General features: G+C 31.8%; 1 protein-coding gene and 1 pseudogene across 32 annotated transcripts in view; both read right to left on the bottom strand.

Moving 5' to 3' along the window:
* LOC113510793 (sodium channel protein para) overlaps nucleotides 1–20,899 on the bottom strand; it is a 90,271-nt gene that overhangs the window by 29,932 nt on the left and 39,440 nt on the right. For 22 of the 32 annotated variants that reach the window (XM_052896181.1, XM_052896183.1, XM_052896186.1 and 19 more), the window contains exons 2-6: nucleotides 6,712–6,845; nucleotides 5,403–5,509; nucleotides 3,824–3,927; nucleotides 1,880–2,059; nucleotides 1,580–1,612 (exon numbers count right to left, since the gene is read on the bottom strand). In XM_052896181.1, the coding sequence (XP_052752141.1) occupies nucleotides 1,580–1,612; nucleotides 1,880–2,026 (180 nt within the window). In that variant the 5' untranslated portion in view covers nucleotides 2,027–2,059; nucleotides 3,824–3,927; nucleotides 5,403–5,509; nucleotides 6,712–6,845. The remainder of the gene's footprint in view (nucleotides 1–1,579; nucleotides 1,613–1,879; nucleotides 2,060–3,823; nucleotides 3,928–5,402; nucleotides 5,510–6,711; nucleotides 6,846–20,899) is intronic. The other 10 variants (XM_052896184.1, XM_052896194.1, XM_052896201.1 and 7 more) reach the window with 1 other exon arrangement.
* Nucleotides 3,820–6,320, bottom strand: LOC128200986 (uncharacterized; annotated as a pseudogene).

Genomic DNA, 20,899 nt, shown 5'->3' with positions numbered 1-20,899 from the left:
GTATATAAGGACCTGTTGATAGTTTATTAGTAATATTGATTTTAGTGTAGCAAGCCAACCTACTATAAACCTAAATCCAAAAGTCCATATCACGAGCATATCATAATGCACATTGCAACAATACTGTTAATTTGAAAATAGCTAGTATTATTACAAATGTTGTGGTAGCATGTTGGCATTTTAAGCTAACCCAATTTGGTGTAGTGCTGCTGTCTGTGTGACTGTGATGCGCATCTGGCAAACTAGAAGCTCGAGTATATCGTCCCTCGCTATTGTGTTACCATTCCGAATATTGAGAGCGGCGGATTGATGGAGCACTTCATTCTATTTAATTTTATTATCTTTATGACTAATCATTTTAAATTTATAGTGATATTTAATTTAATATAGTATAACATATTTTATGAACTGAACAATACTGAAATGCATATATTATGCCATTGTTTTAAAATATAAAATGTGCACCGCTGATCTCCTAACGGGAATTATATTTATTTGTATTAGTCTTAATTTGTTTGTTTAATGATAACGTTATATTAATTCGAAATAGGTTCCAAAATAGGAGGTGTGACGTGTGACTAGCGCAAGCCCAGACAAATGTTACAAAAATACGATTCATTACCAATAAAATTGTATGATATTTATCTTAATTTCGATCTTAATGCACAAATTTATTTTCTTCCAACTAATATTTCCATTATGCACTATATATGCTAGCTAGGTGTCGTCACCATGCTAGACCTAAATGACAGCAGTCAATGATGATGTGGCGAACATGAGCCAGTCCTGTGCAATGCTTGATAATGGTGAATGTAATGTGCTGGTGTACTTCGAATAAACGTTTCCATGTAGCTCTAAATCACAGGTGTTTAATTAGTTCATTGTGGAGATTGATATAGTTTATTCACTTTTAACATGAAATTAAAATATTATGATCCACATACATATTGTAGTTTGCTGTTTAAAAACAATTACTTTGACTACTGAATTTTGGATACTCAACTGGGAGGAAACTTTACTAAAGGTTTTTTATTTGCTAATCATATATTTGGGATCAGTTTACGGTTTATATCTAATCAAGGATGATAAAATATGAATTACTAAATTTCACGAGAAGGACAAAGGGTGGTTTCATTTTTTACTACAAATTGAACGGTTTTTCTATTTTATTTTTTGCTTTGTTTATTACTTACAGCATGTCAGGTGTTAGATCATTTACATCGTCGAAATGCAAATAAACATGACAAGCTCTCTTTTAATTAGCTACAAAGATTAGCTGTTATGATATTTGCTTTATGTATTTCAATTCAGATAACAGCTAAGCTTGTAAACACAGTTGTTACAAATACTTTGCCGATAAAGCGATGTGTTTAAGGAATAATGCTTTAAATGCGATCAATATGTATAAATTAGAATGCATTCACTACAAGTTATCGCGTATTATGTGGCGCCAATATATAACGAAGGTCACAATGACTTCATATAAATCAATTTTGACTTCAGCGATAACTTGTTTAACAATATTTCTCTAATAAAAATGAGCCGTAAAAAGGTAAAAGGGGCAAGCAAGCAATCTTACTTCTTTTTTCTTTTTCGTCCGCCCCAAATCGTTCTGTAATAGTTTAAAAATTATCCGTCAGACCAGTAAAATGTTAATAAAATTTCGAGATGCCACAGAGTCGTTGTAAAAGTGAATTTCCTTGAGTGTGCATATCACTCTTTCATACTGTCAATGTGTTAAAACCATTACATTTGCTTCAAAACATTGTTATATGCGTAAAAGCTACAAGTACCCTTTTAATAAGATTGATGTATTGCAATACTAGACACATACACAATTAAATACACACAAATGTGTTATAGACGATATTTGACTAACCTCGCCTTCCGCTCGTTTTTTCTCGAGTTCCTTTTGCTTGGCATGCTCTTCAGCTATGCGGGCTTCGATAGCGGCCAGTGACTCTCGTGTGAAAGGTCGGAACAAGCTTCGTTCTTCCTCGCTGATCGAGTCCAAGTCCTCGGACATTGTCTATCGAACTCCCCCCGAGTGAACTGCCTACTAAATACGGGAAGATAAAAAGATTATTTGTAATATTTTGTTAACATTAAAAAATATAAGAAATTAAAGTGACGTAGTCTAGTTAGCCAATATGATTAGGTATGTAGGTAGGTGTAATGTAATGAAAAACATCTTTAAACATGTATATTGTATAATTGTATTGCGCTGAATATCCAGCGGTATACTACTATAATTGTAACGCAAAATCCATAAGTATAAACTAAATAATGTAATAGTTTAACCTAATATTTATTTATAAGCATTTTATACACAGAGTAATTTGTTAAAAATGCAAAGAGATCTCTACATAGATACTTGGACAGGCCAGGTAACTTAATATATTCATTTTGTTTCGGTCTATGTATGCACTGTGCATTATCCTGGGTATGAAAGAAGTGGTAACACGTCATATTCTTATTCCTTTGTTGTAAATGTTTCAAAACAATAAAAAACAAATCATTGTGTGAATAAAGTATGATTCTTACAATCAGTGTGTGTATCAGCATTTTATGGTTTGATAGCTAAATAAGTGAAGTCAATTCAGGAATTTCAGAGCGAGTAGGTGGTAAGATTATAGGATAGTATATTATTTATATATGTATATATTTATACTGTAACTATACTACGTTATGGAGTAGTTTCTGGGACTTCATATACAAGTATACTGTAAGATGTACAATACAAACAAAGTTTTATGTACCTATGTTGAATTTTTAAAAATATAAATATATTAATTTTGAATCTTATCTTTAATATAAATATGAAGAAACTCTTGGTAAATTGGAAGTAACTCAAGAATTATTTCAAGAATCCAATAATTCTTTTAGAGAATTGTACTTATATAATAAATGATGTTTGTCCTAAAGAAAGTAGGCCAAGGTCGAGTCGAGGTCCTTTCTCAAATTTATATGCTACATTTCCGTCCCCATGGCGTTTAGCTGCTGGTTTCTGTTCACATTTGTGGGGCGTTCTTATAATCTTCTGCGGAAACAGTTTGTATATAATTTTTGCAGCGCTTTTTTGAAGCTATATTGGTTTTATTGGTCGTAAGAAAACCGAAGTGTAATGTAGCATTAAGAAATAATGTTTGTTCTTTTTATAGTTATTAAAACATACATACTTACATACATATACATATAAGATCTTATAACTTCTTCTTATTACATGGTTTTCCTTTGCACTTCAAATACAAAATAACAACAAATACCTACTTAAATATTGTTTAATTTTAAAAAATATTTTCAATGAATTTTGAAGAATATTTGAGTAATATAATATTGACTACTCGTACATGGAAGACATTTATTTTTTTCATATAAAAAATTTGTGTATTATGACGGGATAAGAACTATGAACGTGTGACACCAATTCTTTTAATTTCAGGATATTGTATGTAGCGGGTAGCGTAATTTTAGTAGGCTAACGCAAAAAGACTTGAAATTAAACTTCATAATAAAGTATGTGGGAGCTATGTTGTCACACAGTTTCCACTGTGAACTATAAAGCTCAGCTAAGTGAAATAATTGTATTATCTGAGCTAGGTAATACTCTGCCTGGTCTCTTTTTACTACATACTTCAATTATCATCAGTTTTCAGCATAAATCTTAGATAATTTAGTTTACATAGACTTTCTAACCTCGCATAGTTAGATGTACGCTAATTAAGTTAAATAAAGTCACGTTCGCTTGACATTGCTCTCAACGTGGGTTGTGTTTTATGGAAAGAAATCAGTTGTAATATACCTTATAATACCGCAAGTTTACCTGCTAACAGTGAATGGGCGGGTGTGTGTGGTGGGTGAAACGCGCGCGGCACGCTCTGCGCCCGCGAACTCCCGCCGCCGACCACCAGCGGGCGTAACGCCCTTCTGCATGACCAATTCGATGTTACATTTCTGTATATATTCTAGTTATTTTACGCAATTGAACTACACTAATGATAGATATGCACATGCATACAGACAGAGCTAGATAGCTATGTCTAAATTCATTTGACGATAAGTTTCAATATATTTTTTTTAATAAATCGTATATTATGTGCGATATAATGAATATATTGAATAATTTACAAATTAATTAATTAATATTTATGATAAAAGAAAGTGAAGATTAGCAACGCTACGTCTGACGGGTCACTTGTGCAAATGGGTGTACCTCAAGGATCTATTCTCGGTCCATTCTTATTCCTAGTTTACATTAATGATCTCCCATATGCCATGCAGGATAGATGCGGCATAGTATTGTTTGCAGACGATACTTCATTGATTTTTAAAGTTAATAGAATGACTAATAATTATGACGATGTAAATAGTGCTTTGCGGCGTCTCCTACACTGGTTTACAACTAACAATCTTATGTTAAACGCTAAAAAAACAAAATGTGTTAATTTCTCTCTATCTAAAAGTTTTAATACTAATTGCAATATTAAATTAAATGACGAATCTCTCGAATTTATAGAATCTACTGTCTTTCTAGGAATCACACTAGATAATAAAACACAATGGGGTGCACAAATTCAAAGCCTTGCAGCGAAACTAAGTTCAGCAGCTTTTGCCGTGCGTAAAGTTAGACAGTACACTGATACTGATACTGCTAGATTAGTCTATTTTAGTTATTTTCATAGTTTACTCTCTTATGGAATATTACTATGGGGAAAAGCGGCAGATATTAAGAATATATTCATATTACAAAAACGTGCCGTTCGAGCGATCTACTGTATGAAGAGTCGTGACTCATTAAGAGAGAAATTCAAAGAGGCAAATATTCTCACCGTTGCTTCTCAATTTATATATTCAAATATTCTATATGTTCATAAAAATCTTGACTTATTTCCAAAAAACAGCAATATTCATAATATTAATACTAGATTTAAAGACAAACTTGCTGTCCCCAAGTATCGTTTAGAAAAAGTTAATAGGTCTTTTATGGGAATAGGTATAAAAATTTACAATAAGATACCAAAGGATATGTTGGAATTACCCTTAAATAAATTCAAAACATCTGTTAAATCATATTTACTGAGCAAAGCCTATTACTCACTAAACGATTACTTGAATGACGAGTGTGCATGGCAATAGTTGTTCATGCACTGAATTTTCATTTAATGTTAGACATAGACACCTATATAAATATACATTGTAAATAAACTGGCTTTAAAAAAAAAAGTAATTCAATTGAGTTTCTTGCCAGTTCTTCTCAATTGGATCTATATACCGAACTGGATGGTAGGGAAAATATAAAATTATAATGTAAAAATTTGACGTTCATAAGCGGCTAAAATGTCCTACATGAATAAATGATTTTTGAATTTTGAATTTTTTTGAATTTTGATATTGTAAAGTACCTGTCGTCCACGTGAGCAGTGTGGCAGCGGCTACCAAGGAGATGAAAGTTACCACGTGTTCGCTGATCGGGACAGCCAGCAAATGGGCAAGATTTTTCATGACCGACCTGAAATGAATAAAAGGATTTGCTAAATTTTTTTTATACCACTGAGATGGCAAACAAGCATACGGTCCACCTGATGGTATGTGGTTACAGTAGCTTATGAACGTCTGCAATACCAGGGGTATTACGCGCGTGTTGCCGACCCTAAAGAAACCTCTTTACTCCCCTTTTGAAGAACCCCATGCTGTAGTCTCTTAAGAAAACCTCGGCAGAGAGCTCATTACATAACCTTAGTGTTAGTGGGATAAAACATCTCTAAAACCGCGTTGTTCGCGACCATTTAGACTGTAGGATATGAGACTATCTATTTAGGTGGACTCCCTGTCGATGGCGAGCCCTACGATGGTAGAAAGTGGCCGTGGGCATCATATTGAACAATTCCTATGAGCACAACCCGTTGTACAAGCGTTAGAAAAGAGAGCTAGGCAAAATCTCTCCTAAGACATTCGAGTTCGATACCGCTTATGAGCCTGGGATCATCGACAATTCTCATAGCTTGTCGTTGCACCGAGTCGAAGGGTTCAAGCTGGTATTTAGGTACTCCCACCCATAAGTGACAGCAATACTCCATGTGGGGCTGGATTTGCGATTTGTAAAACAATAATCGCTGATCCGTCGTGAAGTAATGCTTTGCTGTATTCAGCACACTGAGTTTTTTTAATGCCAGCTTTACTTTATCTTCGAGGTGGCCACGGAACTGTACGTCACTAGAGATATTGTCATTAAGGATCCCAATGCTTTTAGAGATGTTAAGAGACGTGTCCTGGAACTGTGGTACCACAGCAAATGGTTTTTTTGCTAATGTCAAATGCATGGGTAGATATAGAAGTAATTCTATTCAATTGTAAATTACTAGACCTCATAATAGCTACTTAACTAAATTACTTACGTGTTAAGCAATTTGCTCCGTGATTAATAATATCATTGTATATGATGCGGTTTGGTTAAGATCGATATGTCAATCAATCAGTATTGCTTTTCAATATGACTCATAAAAATAGAGAAAACCTGCGTTTTCTATAATTTTTCTCACTGGTCCTCCGCGAGTGTATACCGATAGGATATATTGCCAGCACTAGGGCCTTTAATTTTCGTTACTAACAATTCCTCACACTCAGGTGAGTTTTTATAACACTGGTAAAGATGAACTCAAATAGCCTAATAGTATTATACGAGTATAATCTGTGGTATTGGTGACCACTAACCGTATGTAGTGGCTGTGTGTAGGTGTTTGTCTAGAGGGCGCGCGGGTTGGTGGCCGCGTCGCTCGCAGGCCGCACGCGCTCCTCTTTCCAGTGACGGCGCGCGCGCAACATCTGCATCAGCGCTCTAGCCGCGCCTGTAACAAAATGAAGTATTTTTTTATTTTATTTAAAAAAAATATTAACATTAATGTGCACTTAATGAATCTGAAACCAATAAGGGAGTAAAATATTTTGTTTAAAAAATATTATTGAAATCGGTCCAATATGTTAAAAAAATTTCGAATACTACGTTTGAAATTCACTATATATCCCAAAGTTAATTGATAGAAAATGTCCCCCTTTTGTACCATACTCTCATATGGTCGATAAATTTATTTAAATAAATAAATATTAAAGAGTGATTGTAAGTTCGTTTTGAAGGAAACATTCAGCAATGTTTAATGATTAAAATGTACCTAATGTACTTTACCGGAAGTAACTAAATAGTTGCAGCTTACCAAAATCTAAATTTAACTGACAATGAAGATTATTGCGGTAAGACTAATTAAAATAATAACTTGCATGATAATAAAAATATAATAAGCAAAGTTTTTGAATTTTTGAAGTATAAAGAATAAGTTGTAGTAAAATATTATTTAAATTCTAAAATGCATTCGTGGTGTACAAAAGTCCTTGGTGCCAACTAGTTCACGATAACGCAGGAACATTTACTACAATCGATACACGCTAGTTGCTAGAAATGTTCATATTAGAAGCTAGGCACCTATGTGAAGTTTTATAATTTACATAATATTTTATATTTATAAACAAAAAAGGAAAAAAAATATTCGCCAAATAGGTTTACTATTAATGAATATATTATACACTAATTCAGATATTAATAATTTTTGGAGCTTTTTCTTAAGGTGCTATTTCCTACCGAAAATTAGGAATCAACATGGCTTCCTTTATATTGTCTATCACCATCCTAAAAGGAGCCTGGTGCTCATTTTGAACCATTGTCTTTGATTTTTTAACCAGGAGGTTTAGCGTCTCCCAGGTCTTCGGCAATCTTGAATCTTTTCCTGTATTATAAGCTTTTTGAATGACTACCAAATCAGAAAAGTTAAAATATCTAAATTTCTTTAAAATTTAAATGTAATTGGAGTGGTTTCCTACATAACTAATTTAGTTATCAATCAGTATTAAATTAAGTATTGTATTAAAATAACGAATGATGATTGAAACTGGAGTCCCAATGATTGCAACAATTTCATAAAGGAGGAGATTCTAAATCTATGTATATTTTGTATGCCATCATCAATTTTGATTTTGATTATAACTTTATACTGCCATGTTTGGTCTTTATTAATGTCTTCTAGTTTGAACTCCGATTTTTTAGAACAATATCTTAAGTTTATTGCTTATAGAATTATAACAGTAAAATAAAAGAAACACGTAGATTTATAACCAAAAAAACGGAACGCTGCTAAAAAGAATCACGCTGGCTCAGTAGGAAATACTTTTATTTTTCAAATTCCTACCTTTGATATCTTGAACATGACGTTCGCAACCCAGATGGTTCCATTATACTCCGGCTCAATTCCATTCACCGACGACCGGCGGCGGCGACAAGTCTGCCATTTTCCGCATTTTGTGCTCGAATTGAAAATATCATGACAAGGACGTGACTATTTTACTTATACATTCCTATTGTGGTCTGGATATTTTTAAATCTTTCAAAATGAAAAGTTTCTATTTCTCTCCTTTTTTCTTTCTTCTTTCTTTTCTTTTTTTCTTTCTTTCCTTCTCGTACGTACGAGAATAAATTTAAATAACATACATTCTGTGTAATAACGAATATCTTTCTTTTCCTAAATAACAATGTTTTAATTTCATTTTATTCAGTGAAATGTTAGGGTACAAAGGTATAAAACTATGGTGTTATACCATAGTCTTCAAGAATAGCAAAGCTTAAGAACCATAAGCGTCTGATATTATGTGATGCCCATGATAGGCTGTAAGAATCTTTCTATTCTAAATTGCATAAATTAAGGAATTTAAATATTATTTGCAAAGAAAATAATAACTATTTATTTATTTTTACAAAGAATACTGACTGGAGTTTTGACAAAATTTATAAGGGATGAGAACAAATATACTCGTAAACTAATGTTAGTTTAAGTTAGGATATTTAGGACGACATTTATCGCAAATATAATGAATTGACGAAAATATCGCGTAACCTACTAACAAAAAAAAAATTGTTCAATTGATATTAATTGGAATTCATTGAAAAAATAAAAAAGAAGACTTAAAGAATAAATGGAGACTTTTTAAGATTGACTGAAAATTAAACTTACGCATTTAATTTCTATCAACCACAAAAGGTCTCACACATTTCTTGCAAATCAGTCTTCTAAATGATAAAAACTAAATTGTGCCGTAAGTGTAGAATAGAATTTTTGAGATAAGTATGCATACAAAGTTTATCTACATTACTGATGTTTTCCTAAATTTTCTTATTTTGCTAAAAACTGCTTCATACTGGTATTTTTAATATAATACTTTTATTTTGCATTTGTTTAATCAAGTGCTTTTATATGTTTCATTTAAAAACATTTGTTCAATTAAATACGAAGATATTTCTAAACTTATTTTGTTTGTAACTTTGCTTCATACTGACTCATAATATAAATTATAATAAATATGATAATATCTTATTTGTATAATCAAGTGTTATTGAAAATATAAAGACATTTCAATGATGATAAACATTTGAAGTGAATGTGACGAATGTTATTTTAATGTTTAAGAATTTCCATGACGACATGGTTGGTTGCCATAAGGTGTTTAATGTTCATGTCTAAAATACAACATGGGAGCCACGCGATAATATTAAGTATAAGCGTTATGTGTCTGTATAGCAGAGCCGACCTTAACCTACCTGCGCCCCTAGGTAAAATTTTTCAACGTACCCCGACGACAAAAAGGTCACTCTGGAACTAAGGATATCGACGAGTTGACAGAAACAGATTCTGTTGGCAGAACAAGCATGCCTGTCAAAAGTACCAATTTCGAATTTCCAACGCTATTCTTGAATATCCGACGCTCCCTTGGAGCTCAGCGGTCTTAGATGCTGTTTGAACGTGCCTCTCCTAAGTCCATTACTAGTGTACAGTAAGTGAATAAATAGAAGGAACAAGTAACTTTAATACAGTAAGTGAAAAGTTCCAAATAGAGTAAGTGGCATATGAAATTATATCGTATGTTAAGAAATTATATTCGTGCGACATTGTAACTCTGCGACTTTACCTAATACAAACATGGATACATCTGGGAACGGGTTGAACAAACTCTGGGCATGGATCAATACAACTACTTAAGAAGTGATTCCAAATTGTTTCTGTGACTACGTATATCCCATGAGAGAATGTGTTCATTCGATGAAATTGAATGGTGCGCATATATCTGTCATATATCAGTGTATAATTTTCGGGGTACTCGTATTTTAATAGAGAGAAAATTTGTAAGAAAATTGTTTGCGTGGGTATTTCTATTCTACCCTATCTATGCTTGTTGTCAAGCAGCAATGCTCACAAAGTAGAATTGCGGTTTAAAGGTCAATGTAGTAGTAAATTATAGGGTACGGAGGTGTAATAGTAGTTTCAAGATGTCATGGGCGTTACAGCGTATTTTGTGACGTTCATGATCACTTACATCAGATGTCTTAAAAAATATAAGTCGTCAACTTGTTTATTAAGTATTGTAAGTTGCATAAATAATTATTTGGAAGAGACATTTAAAAATATACTAACTTTATCATATACCTATACAAGAAATGCAGAAGTCGTCCATTTGTTGGGTTTTCACGGGTAAACTACCAAATAGTTTTCTACTAAAATTGTCTGAGATACGTTTAAGTAAAATGGTGATATTAATATTGCGAACCAAGGGTAATTGCTGACAAAAGCAAACATTACAATAAATTTTATGTAGCTTTATCTTCCAATTAAAGATAAATAGAAACTTCAAATTTACGGGTGTGTAAAGTTCCTATTTAAGATCCCTTTTCCCCTTTTTAATTTGTTTTTATAGTGCATAGCGATAAGTAGATACAAATAATAATTTGTATCCCGTGGCTAGACACATGAATTGGAATAAATAAATCTGAACTATCAGTTGATTAAGCGTGATAAAATAGCAAATATTAATATTAATATCTTTAAACATTTTGTATTTATAATATTCGTAAGATAAAATATATATATGATTATATATCTATTTAAAATTGTTGTATTTACAGCAGAATAGATATGAAATGTTATCGTATTAATTTATTTATGAGTTACTATTCCTGATTTTTCAAACGTTGCTTGGTAGAGATCACTTTTAGTTGATTCTGATTTACGTTACCTTTATAATTAATAATATTACTTAGATGTTATCGAGAATAGATAATAATAAAAACCATTTTTTTTATTAATACCGTGTCAAAAGTTATTTAAAAATTTATTCTAGATACGATCATGTACATTTTAATAAAGAATATAAAATATTAATAAAATATTTTTCCTCGTCAATATAAACTATTTGATTACTCGTATAAATGTGTATATCTTAAACCGAAGGATTTTCTGTTATAATATATATTATTTAATTACAGAAATACCTTGTAGGTATATAATACTCGTAATTGAATTTTTTTTTAGCTCTGAAAGTACTCTAAAATAAAAGCATGTATTAATTTAATTTTAAGATTTAATTTCGAAAAAAAATTGCGTTTTGATAAAATTAATATTGGCACAACATTGCACTTACTGACTGCAAAAATACTGCATGGCACGTGATCAATCTAGTCTAAAAGTTAAATTAGCTGTTTCCGCTAGCATCGCCCGCGTGAACTCGCTGTCTCACGTTCCCGTGGGAATTTATAAAAGGTCGTTGTATTTATTTATGGTACGTATGGAACACGGTTTCATATTTCTAAACCAAGCTGTTTTGGCTGTTCTTCGATCTGATAGTTAGTTTTTCTTTTATATATGTATATGTTAGTCGTGTCTTGAATTTGAATTGAAATTACCAGTATCCTACGTCTTTATTTAAGATATGGTCTACCTGTGTATCAACTTTCATTGAAATCTGTTCAGTTGTTTGACTTCTCCGCTTATTATATTTATAAGATAGTATTCTCCTCGAGTACAAATATATAGTTTCATAAATACCATAGAACATAATATAGCGAGATTATTACACCTTCTATTAATATTTAAAGGTCTCGTGAATAAAATAATTTACGATAACAAATGCGGAAAATGTTCGTGTTTATGGACCAGTTTCCTTTAAGGTAACGTTTGATGATACAATTTTCAGTAGCGAGTATCGATTTTTATGATAGCAAACCTTCAGATACCAGAGGTTAAAGTTCGCTAAACTGCTGTTGTCTTTGACGAGTTCGTATACATTGTTGCTTTGTTAATGTTTCAAATAAAAAATCCCAGATTACATTCATATTTTTATTTTGTTACGACTGCGATCTCGATCTTTTATTATTATTATTATTAATTATCGTCATAAATATGATACTAGTATCATATATATAATATCCAAGTAATATATGCTACTATATGTTATTTATAAGACAATCTGACGGTGTTCCAAATAATAAAATCCCACACAAGAGCAACCTTACTTTTGCGTGGGACTTTATTATTTGGAGGTTGTTGAATCCAAAACAAATGTGAATAACTAAAGTGAAGATAGGTCGGGCTCTTAGATCGATAAGCTCTAAAGAAAGATGATATATTGGAGTAGGAAAGAATATAGAGTACAACACAGATAGTCACATCAGTATATTTAATCTAGGTGAGGATATAAGAATTATAATTAATAATAATGTACATCATAATACAGCTATTATATTTTTTTACTAATTTTCTATCATCTTTTGATTTGTATTCCTGGCATTCTTTGTCTTTATGAAAACATACTACAAAAACTTTAGGAAAACCTACTAATAAAGATGAGATAAAACAGAAGTACATAATCAAGCATTTTAATTAATTCCGATAAGATAATAAATTAAGTTCGATAAAGCATAATAAATACGTCATTGTTAAGTAGAGAGAAGGCCTAAACTCAACAAAGGGTAGATGTGGATAGAGTATAGATAATGATGATTATTTATGACACGTATTTTTACTCAATTAGCACACGTAATGATAATGAATGTTCGATGATTATTACTAAAAATACATCAATATTTCTGTAACTGAGGTTTTGAACGTAATGAAATCAGTTTATATTACATTAGCTAATAACGGATGCCACCTAGTACATTTGCGCATATCTGTAACACTTTTTCTTTCCGCCCTACGTATTGATTTCTGCTGCCATTTTTCTAATATTATATTACAAATACTTGAGCAACCTTTTGAAAGAAACGCCGCATTAAATTATCAACAGTATTTTTACTTTATGTTTTAAATATTAACAGAACGATTCTAATAGCCATTTTATTATATAAGGTTTAACTGCTAATTGAAGACATAATACCTTCATTAATATCTTAGTTATTATTGTTACAGTTATGTAGTAAAATAAACAAATTATAGAAACGTAGAATAAGTAAGTAACGAACAAGTATAAGAAACGAAACAAAACAATGCAATTATTTTATTTTATCCGCCTACATATCTTTATTTCACAACCTTATAATGCCGTTATCTTAGATAAATTCTAATGATACGCAGGTGTACTAATTAACCTTAACAACTCATTAATTCCGGGACACTTCCCCATTTTTCTCATGAGAGGAAGATATAGCCTATTATTACCACACTACCTAAATAAATTGGTTTGGGGTTTTATTTTGAAATAGGTACCCATTACTTGTACTAGTGAATTTTAGAAGTAGGAACATCAATGAAATAGGCCACTTCTAGATGGCGTATAAAAACAGGAATAAATTATATGTCATTTTAAGTTACACCTTCAGAAACACAACTGTGAAAACAACATCCAATTTGGAGTAGTACTTTTTGCGTCATGCCAGAACAAACAAACAGACAGACAGACAAGACTTCTAAAAAAAATATTGTTTTTGTGTATATTGCTCTTATTTAGACCCCTGATATAAATTTTTCTTAAATATCTTCGATATTCGACAGACATAGAAACAATTTTATTATATTAATAAGACGAGATTATCCTTCTTTTGTACTGGTTTATAATGCTTAGTTTCCTTCGACACTGCTTATGATATCCTGGCGATGTAATTAGTGAAGAAAGATTAAAGGCTGGCAACGTACTGGTGACTGCCGTGGTGTCGTTAGTGTCCATAGGCTACGATGATCTCTTATCATCAAGTGAACCGCATGTTCGTTTGTCGCTTTCTCCAGAGAAAAGATTCTTATTTTATCATCATCAGTCAGCATGTTCATCATCGTTGAAGTTGAAAAAAATATATTATTTTTATGGTATCTTCGAACGGATCCTCGAAATTTTCACGACATAAAAATTCAGATCCGTACATATATTTTGTGTTAGTCAATTAAGCAATTAGACTATGAGAAATGTCATGCTTAATGTTCTATATAAGTAGGTATATACATAATCATCATGATTTTCTTTACGATCAATAGGCGATGGCTACTTTTTGTCATTACATCCAATTGTTTTTATATGTACCCAATACATACATATATATTTACAGTAATGTGATAGTCTTACTAATATCATAAATGTGAGAATGACTATATTTGTTTTTTTTTTACTTTAATGATTCAACTAGTTATTATAAAATTATCCATACACGTTGTATTTGGAATGCAGGAGGCCATAAGTTGCTTTTTATTTCAGCTAACTAAAATATTCCTTAGACTAATTAAAGATTAAGACCCGGATAGTTATTAAGCAATAAACGTATTTACCTTGTGGTCTCGGCGTAGAATAGACCACCTCTTCTTTTTCTGTCGGTGCAGTAATAGGCGGCTAAGTAAACTTGATAGTCGAGGAATGGACAGCAGTGTCCCTCTTAAAACATTACCAAAAATTAATTGCGATTGTCAATCTGCCTACCAAGCGTGGCAGTTAACGGCTGATGTGGTATACGCAGAGATAAGCATTTCAAAACATTTTCAAGTTAAATAAAATACGAGTATTCTTTAGCTTGAATGTTTGCGGTAATCTATCTATATGTATGTGTGTGTAATGTGTATGTTTAAATAAAAAGGATGGGCGGAGTTTAGACGTAGCGGAGCTTTGAACTCGTCATTTGTAGTCGAGTCAGTAATTGCAAAAGGCGTGTGTGCTTTAACGTGGTAAGAATATTAAGTTCCTTTTAAGAGTATAAGTACATATTTATATCCTTACACGCAAGTATATATAAATTAAATATGTTTAGTAATTGGATGAGGTTTAAATTAGGAAAATTGATTGACATAATCGTTAAAGGGCTTTTTTAAACAAAACCCGTTAAAATAAACTCAAAGTTTATCGATACATATAATGTATTATCACGTGCTTTTTAAATTTTAATGTATTATTAAATTGAGAAATTGCTTACCGTCATACATTTATGCGTAAAAATAAAACGCAATTAAATATGCTATTTTTAGGCACTGTAAAGTAAGAAGCACTTAATCCATATTAAGCAAAGTCGAGGTTTAATGATAGGTATGAGAAATTCTTATCTCGTTTCCATATTATCATTAATTTTGTACATTTATAAACATTATAGTTATGTAGTTGCTTAATGTAATCAAAATCATTGGATTAGATTTTAATAAAGTCAAACTATGATCCACTGAAATCATTTTATATTTTATAGTGGTTTATAATATTAATGCTAAATTCAATTTGTAGTTATTGAATACCATATGAATCGGCAAACAAAATAAAAATAAATAAATAAAATAACATGCAGATTCGTAGTCAATTTAGAAGAGTTCATTTCCTAACAATATAGTAAATTAACTTTTAGGTCAATACCCGTATGAAAATAGATACCGGCACCTCATTTCCGTGATGGATCTTGCTAAAATATTACGTTGTGGAAGTATAGTTCAATATAGTTGAAATATATCAATGTAACATGAAATAAGATATATAAATGAAATTCTACTTAATGTAATATAAGAATAAAATGCTGATTTATAATATCATAATCAATATCTGTCTGGGCTCTTATGTTATTATGAAAAAATATCTGGTCGAATTTTAAAGAAATTTGATACGTGACCACCACAAAAAATATCAAAAAACTAGTTAAGCGTAAAAAGTAATTGTATGTTTTATAAAAACCGGACGAGCGATGTATGAGATACAATATGATCTCTCCATTATATAAAGAGTTTTAAAATATAAGAGTGTTTATTAGATTGTCCTATTTAAATTAAAAAGATTTTTTTTTATATGCAACTTATATGGCAAATAAGCTGGCATGAACAGTATCATGGACATAACAGAGTTCGCCTATGATACCCCCCCCCCCCTCCATGCGTTGCTATTCCTGAGGATTCAAGTATTATTTCTCTGTACCCTGTAAATTCGCTGCCATATCCCACCCTTCAAACCCAAATACAGCCCTTAAACACAACTGCTTTACGGTAGAAATACAAATGGGACAGAAGTGCCCAAGCAAACAACTTTTGTGCAAAATCTCCGTTTAGTCTTTTTAGAAATCTTATGGGAACGTGAAAATTAATCTCACGAGAGCAATGCTCCTTTCTACAGCTAGTAATAGGACGTAATTTGCATCATTAAATTATTTTTTAGCGCGAACGTAAATAAATGGTGTACCCATTTGTGTCTGTGTTAATAACAATAATTTATTACCGCAATGAAAGGGTATTTTAGAGGCAGTTATCGATCCATTAGTGTCCTCAATTTGTTTTATGGCACATTACTAAAATATTGTGCGAGCGATCATAAAAATTACGTTAAATAATTAAGGACTATAAAACGTTACATTATAGCGTATATAACTAAATTTACAGTCATCTTTGGCAGAGGGAGAGCACAAAAGTCATCTGCTTGGGTACCTCTCTTTCATTCGTGTCTCTGCCGTGAAGCAGTTATTTGCATGACTGTATTTCGGTTAGAAGGGCAATGAAATTACAGAGTACAGAGACCGATCAAAAGAGGCATAAGACCTTAATCTTCAGGAGCGGCAACGCATTGAGTGTATCATGTTGATACTCTGTTATGTTCATGTTATGTTCATGTCTATAGGCGACGGTTACAACTTTCCATCAGGTGGGCCGTCAAATTGTTTACCATTATAAGTTACATAAAAAATCTTATACATCTAAGCATGAAATGTAGTAACATAGATCAGAGCTTCTAGACAAGTGGCAAACGAATTTGTCGGTGAGATGATCTATCACGAGAAAGAATAAGGAGCTGGGCGCTATTATCTCGTTCTATCGCAAGCATGAGTTAGCGATAACATATCTCTCGAGGGATTTGTTTTCATTTTATATATGGAGAAGGATATACTATAAACACATTCTGATAGTCATGCCACAGATAATATAATACCGTACTAGTAGTCACGCTAATACTACTAATACTAACTAAATTCTAATATTAATATCATAAACAAAAGAGCATCTAAATGAACATTTCGGTGCGGTGAGATCGGTTTTTCCGTTAACTGTGAAACTTGTTATTACAGCCGGTAAACAATCATAGGAAGTAGATTATGTACGCATCGCCGAGCGTCGTCTCGTATTTTATGTATATCTATTTATCTTCATGTTTCGTCATCTTTAAAAGCGGAGAATCCCTAAGTTCATTTTAAACGTCAGATAAGAAGTATATATTCGTATTTTGGTGTACTTAGTACCGTTGGTGTACATTCCATAAAGTAATAGTATGAATGTTATAATATTAGGGTGTTGCAAGAGTTCTTAAACTATAGTGACCGTTTACCATCAAATGTATACTTGTTTGCCAACTTTGTAATTTTTTTATACAACTTAGAATGGCAAACAAGCTGATGGAAAGTACTAACCGTCGCCTATAGACATGAGCAGTACCATGGACATAACAGAGTATACTGTTTCGCCCATAATACCCCCCATGCGTTGCCATTCCTGAGGACTCAGATGTTATTCCTCTGTACCCTGTAAATTCACGCCATATCCCACCCTTCAAACCGAAACACAGCCATGCAAACACAACTGCTTTACGGTAAATAATTCTGTACATTTTTTTCATTTCGGATTAGTATTAAGAAATTTTTCAAGTCTCGTTCTCTATTCGTGTCTTTTTACTTTCTACTATATATATATATATATTGTGGATAATATTTATAGTAATTCCGAAATTATATTTTCCTTTTATAAAAAGACTTCTATATTTACTATATACCCGTACTAGTTTTATCAATATTATAGTTTTTTTTTTATTAATCAATATTTTTAATATATTTTACATTCATACAAATTCATTTGGATGATTTTGGAACTTTTGAATTGTGAATGTTAAGATATTGCTTCTTTTTATCATAAACCCCTCCTCTTGATTGGAGGCCGTCTCAAGGGACGAGTGGGTTGCCAGCATGCTCCTCGCTTAGAGGATCAATGTTGCACTCCAACGAAATAACGTAAAAAGCATTTTCGATCCAATGCCGTTTAGGCACTTTCAAAGGCAATTGAAAATATATTTTACTAAACTTACTGTTAAATGTGGATAGAAATTATGCCCATGCCTCTTTTCCATTCCTATTCTTCTTTGAAATACGTAAGTTATACTGGATTGTATTTAATGTCCAAATTATCCTATATTTTTTTCATAAGCAGGAAGCAAACAAGCATCGGGTCACCTGATGGTAAGTGACCACCGCCAGCCTTTTAAAAAAAATACGCTTTTTATTGAAGGTTGCAACGTTAAGTAACAACTATCTATCCAGGATAGTTGTCATTCTGTCCACTGTGCGTAAACTTTGCTAGTACGACTGCAGTTCCTTTGTAAAATCCGAAATCGCGTTGATCCGTAGTTTACTTAAAAACTTTAAACACAATGAAATCCTTAACATTTGATGAGGGCTACGAAAGCGATACGCCCACTTATTCTACGTAGACGGCGCGGCAGCCGCGTAGAGGCGCGTAGCAGTGGCTACGAAGCGATATCGATTTGCTATTTCTGTATACTCATTCACACGAATGTAACAAATGTGCCGTAATATAATTAGTGAAGTATTGTGGATCGAATTGGTTTATTCAGATAACATTTCTCTAAAGACTTGACCCCCTGGTTTTGACAGGCGTCCTAAATAATTTATTTTTAAACTGTTACAAAATTTGTCAATTGAATTATATTTTCGATATAGTATGGAATCGCTATTATTGTATATGAAATATAATAGTAATAGTATAATTATTTGAGTATTATTTGGTATAATTTAACAATAACAAGAGGTTGCTATTGAGCGATAAGGCTGCCCATTCCTGTCACTTTAGCTTAATTTTATGTAATTAAGTTTTTATAATTATTTATTTTTTATTTACATTTAATCTTTATAATGTGTATCATTCTTTAAAGGGAATAATATAAAAAATTTATTCATTTTAATAAATTTATAGGTTATATGCAATTTTGTGTATGAGTGATCGGCTAGAGATATTTTTAATTTTAATTTTTTGTATTTGAAATAAATTTTAAATATTTTTTTTTATTTTATTAGTTTTTTTTTAATGTTTGTTTCTTTGTTTTTATTAACAAAGTACCTATTAAGATTATTAGCACCCTATACTTTATACTGTACTCGTAGTAATTACTATTTCAGCCGTCAACCGTCCACTGCTGGACATAAGCCATCCCCATAAGGGGAGTTTTGCCAGTAGTTGCCATACTTAGCAGGCGGGTTGGCAATCGTAGTTAGGCTTTCAAAGATATTATAAAAAGGACGCTGCTGCCCATCCCTTGTCCTTAGTCGCCTATTACGACATCCACACAAAGAAAGGGGTGGCCCATTCTATGCTGCCGCACGACGAAGGGTAATAATAATCTTAATAAATTCAGTAAATCTGTAGAAAACGAAATCTCGAATAAAAAAAAAAACAGTTAAAAAAATGAACAGTGAAAATGAACATTATCCGTATCTTTACTGTTTACAATATTTTTCAAACTAATAAGCTTAATTCCCAGTAAGTAAAATCTTGTTTTAATGACTTCAGCAGCATTATGAACTTCCAGTAGTGGCATCAATATTATTACCACAACTTATCGATTACTTTACCATGATGACAAAACTGTATAGATACATGACTGTTATTATTTTGTCAATATAATGACAACAAAATGAACTAGATGTATTTAACATAAAAGCATTGGTAGTCTTTTTAAGTTTCCCAAATTCATAAAAGGATACCTGTATTTTTAGTCAACTATGATGTAATAAAATATAATTAATAACAATTTATAAATATTTATACATTTATATACTAAAATTTCATATCAGAAAGCTTGTAAAGCGCTACTCGAGGCATGGATTTCAAGATACTGGCAACATTACCTTTTTATTGTATAAAAATTTTTATATGACAGAAAAAACAAAACAATGTTTCTAACTAGCATAGTTTTTTGAGGATTATCAAAAACAACCAAAAGCAAACTGTTATATGGTCCATTTTTTAACTGCAGTATAAGAAATCATGAATTGTAGTATCAATAATAATAAATATTAGATATCTATTTCGTATGAGAGTAAAGGTCATTTTATGTCTTATATATTTACGTATATAAACCTCGGTGTGTGAATATAATTCGCACATAACCAGTTTCTTTATATTTGAAACTTATATTAAGTTATATGATTTCCAAAAGCCCTTTTTTATCTCTCTTGAATCACCTGTAGGATTACAAAGAATTTATTATAAATATTTGATTGTCACAGCTTCAATAGTGGTGACTCAGTGATGGTGTGTCTAAGTCAATTAGAACTTATCTCTTTTTATATTAATATATAGAAGTAGAAATACATTATTATATCAGTATTATGTCATATAGTTTTTTTTTATACAACTTAGAATGGCAAACAAGCTGACGGCCCACCTGACGGAAAGTGGTAACCGTCGCCTATAGACATGAGCAGTACCATGGACATAACAGAGTATACTGTTTCGCCCATGATACCCCCCATGCGTTGCCATTCCTGAGGACTCAGGTGTTATTCCTCTGTACCCAGTAAATTTACGCCGAA

Source organism: Galleria mellonella, unplaced genomic scaffold (assembly GCF_026898425.1).
Source record: "Galleria mellonella isolate WM207_F2 unplaced genomic scaffold, CSIRO_AGI_GalMel_v1 utg32, whole genome shotgun sequence".
NCBI classification, from domain to species: Eukaryota; Metazoa; Arthropoda; class Insecta; order Lepidoptera; family Pyralidae; genus Galleria; species Galleria mellonella.
The sequence above is the reverse complement of the archived record's forward strand: the minus strand, read 5'-3'. Positions and strand labels throughout refer to the sequence as shown.